Genomic DNA, 8,884 nt, shown 5'->3' with positions numbered 1-8,884 from the left:
AACCATATGCAAATCTTTGTTCCTCTCTCTATATCTTTCAATAAGTTGTCTAAGAAGATGTATAGCTTCCATAGTTGATCTTCCAGGCATAAAACCAAATTGATTCTCCGATATCATGACAACTTTCCTCAACCTAGACTCAATCACCCTCTCCCAAAGTTTCATAGTATGACTCATGAGTTTTATACCACGATAGTTTGTGCAATCTTGTATATCACCCTTATTCTTATATAAAGGCACCAATGTATGCAGAGCACAATAAATAAAATGGTGGACCGGTCGAGGTGGAAACTTCCCTCTTTTTTATTTTTTAATCTGAAGACCATGCACAACACTGCATTTGAAACAGTTCAGAGGCAACTTGGATGTAGTTCATCTTAAAAATGAACGACTGCAATCAAACAGTGAATAAGGCTCATCGTGAGCCGTTAATTTTAAACCATTCAGATGCCGTCCATCCGAAACACGAGTGACATATGAAAAAAGTGTGGGGCCCATCCAAGTGATGGCATCTCATTCTTACAGGTCTGGATCAACGGCATCCAAAGGAGCTCACTCTGACCTGATCCCCATCCCATTTCGCCACCCTCTCTGAGAGAGCCTCTCCTTCCTTTCTCTAAAGTAAAGACTCTTAAATCATATTTCCCAATTTTCTAAATACAACGCTTGAAGTAATTTCTTCCTTCTCTTGCCTGACCACCCTTTTCTTCTTGTCTCTCTCTAAAGAATCTTAAAACTCCATTTACGAATTTTCTAAATATACAGCTTCCTCTCCCTCGCTCTCCTGTAAAAATCCTTCTTCGGCTGAGAGAGAGACCCGAGTCTAGCTTTTCTTCCCTCTCTTTTGTGGCTGCCCTTTCCTTCTTCCATTGATGGAGAGAAATGGGTGGTGAGGCTTTTTCGATTTGGATGTGAGATTGGTCGAAGATGAGGAGGAAAGACCCCAGAAGGCACGGTAGAGCGAGGTTTTCAAATTGGGTCTTGGGCCTTCTCGGGTTCTTTGTGATCGTTGTGTTGATTCTTTTCGTCGTTCACCATCGTCATGAAGATGGATCTGCACATCATAAGGTGATTCCTCTCTTTCTGTCTCCCCCGTTTCTTCTTATGCGGGAAGTTCTCTTCTTTTGATCATTTCATTCTCAAAACGATTGTTATTTAGAATTCTTCATTGCTTAATCCAATTTGTGAATTGGGTTTCTATTAAATTCTGAGTTGGTGATCTTGAATGAGGCAATATTTGATTTATGGATAGTGGTTCGATCTAGACTTGTTGAACTTGAAAAGATGGGAAAATATATCTTGAGTTTTTTGTCTGAATTTGCATAAAATCTTTTAAGAAAGTGTTGGGAAGTTTTGCTTGAATGTTATTGGGTAGCTTGTGTAGTTATAGAGAAGGCCGACTTATTTCTAGTTTTATTCCAATGTTTCTTTTTTGGCCTGATTCACTTAATTTGCAATTTTGATTTTTCGTTCTTTCAAGTCTAGTTTGAGATTTATGATCTCTTTCTTAGTAAAAGACTAGTCGTACTGCCATTGGATTTTTAAAGCAGAAATTGCTTTAGTATCATGTTGGACTAAAATCAAATGGGTGTTTTAGATTCCTGAATACCTCGAGAAGAAAACCACAGGTAGAATACGGTAGCTAGTTAGCTACATGCTGATGTACGCTTCCATAAAGAAGTAATTTCTACAAGATAAGAGACCCGACCTCCATTTATAGCTAAGAGATTAGCTGAAAATCAATAATTGTATAACCAAGATTTTCTAGTTTCAATTGCATAAGACACCCAACCTCAGTTTATATAATAAAGAAATTTGATGGACGGCAATAACTTAATAATGAAAACTTCGTAATTTAGTTTATGTTGCCCAATCCATGCCGACAACTTAGACATCATTGCTTTGACAAACATCTCCATCTCTGACCATCTCTGGCAACTCATATTGCCTTTTTGCAGTCACACTTACTCTGAACTTGTGCTTCGTTTGTAAGACATTTCTGTAACGTCATGTGCTTCTTCTCAGATGTTTGGGTAATGATCTTTTTTTAAACAAGAAGAATGAGTTTTTTGCTTCTCCTCTTTTAAGAAATGACAATTTTATCAAAAATTGCAGTGACAAGTTTACGTGGTTAATTGCATAGATCCTTAAATATATAAATATAATATAATCTAAAATAAGTTCCAATTTATCATCTTTGTAGTAAAGTTCAATTCACCCCTACATCACATGGGCAAGGACATGGACTAACTACATGATATGCACAGCCACACACATGTATTCTTTACTTCCATACGCATGTGTGTGTATAGAGCATAAGACATAAACTTCCTATGGCACAACTACAAGTTACCAGATTATGGCTCAAGATTGTCATGAGGTACAAAGGTAGCCATGTCAATGATCATTTATGAAAGGATAAGAAAAGTAACAAAAAAGCATATTCAGCAATATGTTCATGATAGTTTTGAAATGATTGCATTGAAAAGTTTTTTTAAAATTGGAAAATATCAGAGTATTTTGAAAGTTAGAACACTCAAAAAATGAAAATGTTTACACTAATATCATGATGTTATCATTATATTTGTTTGAAATGTTTATCTTTCAAAATTTTTGTTTCTTTATTTTCCATTTTTGAGTAATCCTTGAGTTTTGCCTAAGGAAAATCACTTATTTTTAACTTCTCCCAAGAAAAATACTTGTCAGTATTATTTTCAGATCTATTTTTGTGTCTATGCAACTAACTAAATGCACAAGGTCATTAAGTCGCGAACATGGTGTTGTCAATGTCTAATGCAGGTTTGATTGTGTACATCAAGTGTCATGGTGACTCCACTGATAGTTTCATTCATGTCATATCGTGTTGACATGGGGCATGCTTGCTAAATGAATGCCCTTTATGGCATAGATTTGTCCTTTAGAATTGCACAAACTCAAAAAGATAGCTAATTTACTAAAATTGCCAAAAAAGTCAAGGTTGTGGCAAGAACTGACAACTACATCTTGGTATTCTCTTTGTTAAGAAAGACATTTTAGTTACATAAGAGAGTCAACCAATATGTATAACAAAAATATGCTATAAAAGTGATAGCTTAGAGTTTCTAATTTAATTTTTTAATAATTAAAAAAATGCACCTAGCTTTTCTTAAGTAATAATAAAAAATAATAAAAAGGAACCTAAGTTCTCTAGGTTTTAAAAAATTTTCCTAATTTTTCTTTAATTATCCAAAAAAGGCTTAAGAGTTTTATTTTGTTAGAAGTGCCTTACATTCATGGTACAATGATCATTTTACCCTTGAAATAAAACAAAATAAGGAATGCTCTTCTAGTCTCTCTCTCTCTCTCGCTCTTTATGTGTGTGTGGGGACCACTGCGGTCCTTCCTTTCCTTATCTCTTGCTGCCTTCTTTTCCATTCTCTCACTATCTTCCACAGCCCACCCCCTCTCCAACTCTTGCTTCTTTCTTTTACTTTCTTTCACTACCATCTACTATTCTATATATCTTGTTTACTTCCTTCTCTCAGTAACATAGGGAACTTTCCTCTCTTGCTAACTCTAGCATTCATCACTCCTTTCTCTTTACATTTTGTTCTCTTGTCACTTCTTCATTTTCTAACCATCATCTGCTACCTTCTTATTATCTCATGCTTGTGCTGAGTAGAAAAGAAGGTTGCGCTTAATGGAGGAAAGAACACCAAACCATTATTGTATTTTCTTAGGAGTAAAAATATAAATTTACAATCCAAACTCAAGTCATGTGAAGGGAAACCTTAGTTGATCTTAAAGAGGTATATTTTTTATTATTAGAGTAACCATTTAGTTGTCTTCTTTAAAAGTTTTGAACAAATGTAGGTGTATTCTTATTATTGTCAAATAGTTGGGAGCCTTTTTATAATTTCCCCTTCAAACAGGTGAAATTAAGTAAATTTAATTCATGTTGACATCTCTGGCTTCCTGCCATTGTTGAAGTGAACTAAAGTTGCTAACTCTCCTCCAGAACAAGGTTCTATTACAATGATATCTACTAAACTCTCTAAGTTCCTAAACAACTGCATCTGTAACCTAGATCATGGCAGTAGATTAAACCAAAAGTGAAAATACTCATGCATATTCTTAAGCTTCTTGGCCCTGGGTTACTTTGAAACATGTTGTAAAGATGCTAATTGCTAATATGCTAAATAACTCTAAAATTCAATCAAAATTTGACTTTTTGTTTGCTATCTTAATGCTTCACTTCACATGTTAAAATCTCTGGAAGTCTGAACAATGGAGAAAAGGAGTAATTCGGTTTGGATTTTGAAATATCTTGAAGATTATGATGCCTCATTATGGCTTTGAATTTGATTGGACCGAGATAACATGTCATTTCATTTAGATGTTGCCCTTTAAGTCTTGATACAAAACCATTTCCCTTATGGTGAGATCTGTTTGTTGCCATTCATATTCGTCATGGTGATGGACATTTTGGCCTTTTCAGACCTTACTACTATTAAAGTTAAAATTGGTTTCACTAAGGTACAATATCATATATGTAGTTTGTCGACATGACTATTCGATTAGGTATAGCTTCCAACTCAAAGTAATAAGATCATTTCGGTTTCCACTGATTCTGTTATAATTCATTCTTAGGTTGGAATATTTTGGTGTTTGATGGGTTGTTGAATGCATAGCAGCATGTGGCCCAATGTGCATTGTCATAATGGTTGTGTTTGCCATTGAATTGACAAATCTTATATGACTTTTCATTTTGTTAAAAAGTGAAACTCAACTTTAGAAATGAAGATAGAGTGCCCACACAAACCATCTATCATCAATCTAGGAAAATTATTTGTAAGTCACATGCATAGTATGTGTTTTTATGTGCGCTTGATCACCATGTGAATTCTTAGTAATCAGTTGCACCAGAAAAGGCAACTATGAAATATCATGAACCAATCTATCTCATTGAGTCATGATGCAGCCCTTCAAATCCTTGGTCACATCCTGGGTACATGAACATGCATCTATATATGTATGTAGTAATATATGTGTATGTTTGTATACTTGTATGTATGTATAAAGTAATTGGTCTGTGTATATTTGCATGTGGACTGTTATGGACCATATTAGCCTTTGTTTTACTACACGTTTTGTAAATCAGACTCCGCAAATGTGAGTTAGAAAATATCTATTAAATTGGGGAAGCTTTTTATGTTTATACAGGTCTTAAAAGAATCTAAAAAACAACAGTCCATATTGCAGCAAAAATGTGTATAAAAAAAGCAATTTTTTCATTGAAAATAATTCTAGTAAACAATTAAGGTAAACACATCTATGGGCCATGGTTAAAGGAAAAAAAACTTGAAACTATGACCTTGTGAAATGGTCCATAATCTGTACTGGTCCAATTTTTGAAATGACCCATTTACTATAGCATTCACATCTTTGTGATCTGTTCAGTTTTGACATTCAAATGTTTGAACTTTTAAGTTATGTGGTTGCATTTTTTGCTGGATTTCTTTAATGTTAAACATTGTGAAAGTCCTAGATTTGTCAAACTTAATTCCTTGCTAATTGTTGCCATATTTCTATTTCGTCCTCTACATTTTCTCTTATGTACTAATAATTGGTTCTCTTCATGCTAGTCTGTATAACATTCAAAGTTATTTTAGTACTTGGTTAATGTATTAGTCCTTTGAATAAATTGTGCTAGTCAAATAAAAATTGGGTGGAATTATCCTTTTTCCCTTTCTTTGGTTCTTTTCTTGATGCTCAATGTTCTAATAGTGACATTCTATGGCTTTAAACCCTTTGGGGGTGTCGTCCTGCTGCGAATATGCTTAAAAAATATTCCTGTGTTAATCAAGCATTTTTTTGGTTACACACCTCCCTATTTGTCATTCTGTGTGTTATGCCTTTGCAGGCATTTTTAAATGATTTTGGGATGTTTCATCTGCCCTAATAATTCATGTTCTTCATTTCATGCCCTTTAAAAACAACTTCATTTTTCTTTTTCTTTATCTCTTTTTCAGTTACAAAGAGCTTCTACCTTATTTTTCTTAGTTCTGCAGCTTCTGCTAAGTTCACAAATCTTTTATAGCAGCTTCTTGGTTACCTTCAAATAATTACACATCATTTTTTATAGTCCTTCCATGTTTAGGTTTAATTTGGATATACATGTATCAACAGTGTATACTTAAATCATACTCCTGATATTCAAACATGTTTGAATATTGACATTCATCCAAATGCCAATGTTAAATTAAGGCTTAACTTGCATTTTCTCATGACTTTTTGGGAGTTTCTTGTCTTGTTTGTCTTGTTTGTGAATTTGGTTGACTTTTTTTTTTGGATGACTGGTCTACTGATGGATTTTGTTCACTACTCACTTCAAAAAGGTAAAACCCTGATTATGCATTCTCTTGTTGCCTGTAGATGGATGAGAGGACTCAATATGTTTCCCGTGAAACAATGAATCTCACAAAAGAAATGTGGAGTGCCACTTCGTTTTCACGGCAATTGGCAGATCAAATAACTCTTTCAAAAGCCTATATAGTCATTGCAAAAGAGAACAATAACCTACCACTTGCTTGGGAGCTAAGTTCACTGATCCAAAAAGCACAGCTTTTGCTCTCTAAAGCTGTCACAAGAGAAGCCCCAATCACACTGGATGAAGCTGAGCCTGTGATTAAAGGATTAGCATCTTTAATATACAAAGCTAAAGAAGCCCATTATGATAGTGCAACTACAATTATGTCACTGAAAGGGCATATTGAGTCCCTTGAAGAACGAGCAAATGCTGCTATTGCACAGAGCATTGCATTTGGACAATTAGCTGCTGAGGAATTACCCAAGAGTCTCTACTGTCTTGGCATTAAACTGAGCCTTGATTGGGTAAAAAATCCTTTGATTGACAAACATGCAAAAGAGCAGAAAAACTCTCCACGCCTTACAGACAATAATCTCTACCACTTTTGCATATTTTCAGATAATATATTGGCTACCTCAGTTGTTGTAAATTCTACTGTTTGTAATGCTGATCATCCAAAGCAGCTTGTGTTTCACATTGTCACAGATGGCATTAATTACAAAGCAATGCAGGCCTGGTTTTTTTCCAACAACTACAAAGGAGCGACGATTGACATCCAAAATGTCGAGGACTTCACATGGTTGAATGCTTCTTATGCTCCAGTTCTAAAGCAGCTCCACGATGAAGAAATACGGGCTTTCTACTTCAAGGGTGCTGAAGATTTGAGGACTGAAATCAAGTTTCACAACCCCAAATACCTTTCTTTGCTGAACCACTTGAGGTTCTACATTCCTGAGATTCATCCTTCATTGGAGAAGGTAGTATTCCTCGATGATGATGTTGTAGTCCAAAAGGATCTGACGTCTCTCTTCTCGATTGATTTGCATGGAAATGTGAATGGTGCTGTGGAGACTTGCCTCGAGTCATTTCATCGTTATTACAAGTACCTTAATTTCTCTAACCCTGTGATTAGTTCAAAGTTTGATCCCCAAGCCTGCGGATGGGCATTCGGCTTGAACGTATTTGATCTGGTGGGATGGAAGGAAGCTAATGTGACCGGTCGATACCATTATTGGCAAGAGCAGAACTCTAACCAATTGCTTTGGAAGTTGGGCACTCTACCTCCTGGCCTCCTGGCATTCTATGGCTTGACCGAGCCCCTTGATCGCAGATGGCATGTCTTGGGTTTGGGCTATGATTCAAATGTTGATAATCGATTGATAGAGAGTGCATCTGTCATTCACTATAACGGCAACATGAAGCCATGGCTCAAGTTAGCAATTAGCAGGTACAGACCTCTGTGGGAACGGTACGTGAACTTTGCAAACCCAATTTTGCGCGAGTGCCTCATGCACTGATTCATCCATTTATCAAAACCCATTTGTTACTGGTTCTTGAATTTGGGTTGCTGCTCGAGAATCACATACATGTGCATGAAGATGTTGAACATGAGATCTCTTGAACAGGCGACCTGCGCAGATGTTTAAGGTAAAGGATTCTTTGCTTCAAAGCAAATTTTTGTAATAATTGGCTTCTTTTATATACACATGTATCAGTCATTTTTTTTAACTTCAGACAGATTATTAGAGTGATATCTTGGGAAATGGAAGATTTTCTTGGCCTGGTGAAGTTCGATTCTTTACTTGTACCAGTACTAACAATCTTGTGGGATTCATAGCTGGTGGAATCACAAGGCCAAAATGAACTGAAGGTGGAAATGAAGCATGGGGAGAGCCTTGTGAAACTACTAACTAGGGTTTTCTGAGTTGATGTTTATGACCAAATTGTTTCAACATGAGAATTTTACTAATTCGTCAGAGTGCTTGAAACCAAAGGAATTCAATCATACAACGAGACCAATGTGTTTGTCAGTTCCTCTGTATTTGAAAATTCTGTTATTTTGTGAAATAATGGTGGTTATGAATTTTCATGTGCTATGTTTGCCATATTTTTCTCTATTTGGGTCTAAAGAGTTGGTCTCAAATGTCACAGTGATACAGGTGCGCTCGACACATGGCATTAGTTCAAGATTTTTATTTAAAAATAGCACACGTGGACATTTTTTAAAATTTAGAACCAATAAAAATATTTTTGTGATATTTTAATATATAAGGACTTCTTTATCGAAATAATATTAAAATTAATAAAACAATGTCCGTACGTGTCATAGCATATGTCACAAGGTGTATTGTTGTGTGGCCAGGGGCATGCAGCCAAAATGGTGTGTCCCTGTTCAGAAGTAGTTCGTTAGCCTTGATCAAATGTCCGTTTGGTCGACAACTTGAGCATGTAAGTTCTGGCTTTTGATTAAGGTCCCAAATCCAGTATCAGGACGGGCCTGAAATTTTCAAATGCAGATTCGGTTGACTGAACCAA

At 35.7% G+C, this 8,884-nt stretch overlaps 1 protein-coding gene across 4 annotated transcripts; it reads left to right on the top strand.

Moving 5' to 3' along the window:
* The first annotated feature begins 551 nt into the window (after positions 1-551).
* Positions 552-8,437, top strand: LOC149848219 (hexosyltransferase GAUT11-like). Of its 4 annotated transcripts, none has more exons than XR_016432672.1 (3): positions 725-1,068; positions 6,415-7,996; positions 8,088-8,437. XR_016432672.1 is itself a non-coding variant. In XM_090010735.1 (2 exons), the coding sequence occupies exons 1-2, from the start codon at positions 928-930 to the stop codon at positions 7,864-7,866; spliced, it is 1,593 nt and encodes a 530-aa protein (XP_089866861.1). In that variant the 5' UTR covers positions 552-927; the 3' UTR covers positions 7,867-8,437. The 4 variants fall into 4 exon arrangements, 2 of the variants coding, with proteins under 2 accessions (XP_089866861.1, XP_089866876.1); XR_016432671.1 differs by having other exon boundaries at positions 8,084-8,437; XM_090010735.1 differs by having other exon boundaries at positions 552-1,068; positions 6,415-8,437.
* The last annotated feature ends 447 nt before the right edge of the window (positions 8,438-8,884 follow it).

This window comes from Nuphar pumila, chromosome 1 (assembly GCF_984573655.1).
Source record: "Nuphar pumila chromosome 1, dmNupPumi1.hap1.1, whole genome shotgun sequence".
Taxonomy (NCBI): Eukaryota; Viridiplantae; Streptophyta; class Magnoliopsida; order Nymphaeales; family Nymphaeaceae; genus Nuphar; species Nuphar pumila.
The sequence above is the reverse complement of the archived record's forward strand: the minus strand, read 5'-3'. Positions and strand labels throughout refer to the sequence as shown.

Bases quoted from the DNA above. Each gene is read 5' to 3' on its own strand.
- LOC149848219 (XM_090010735.1), top strand. From the start codon at position 928: ATGAGGAGGAAAGACCCCAGAAGGCACGGTAGAGCGAGGTTTTCAAAT. The intron at 1,069-6,414 runs GTGATTCCTCTC...TGTTGCCTGTAG, and splicing joins ATGGATCTGCACATCATAAG to ATGGATGAGAGGACTCAATA.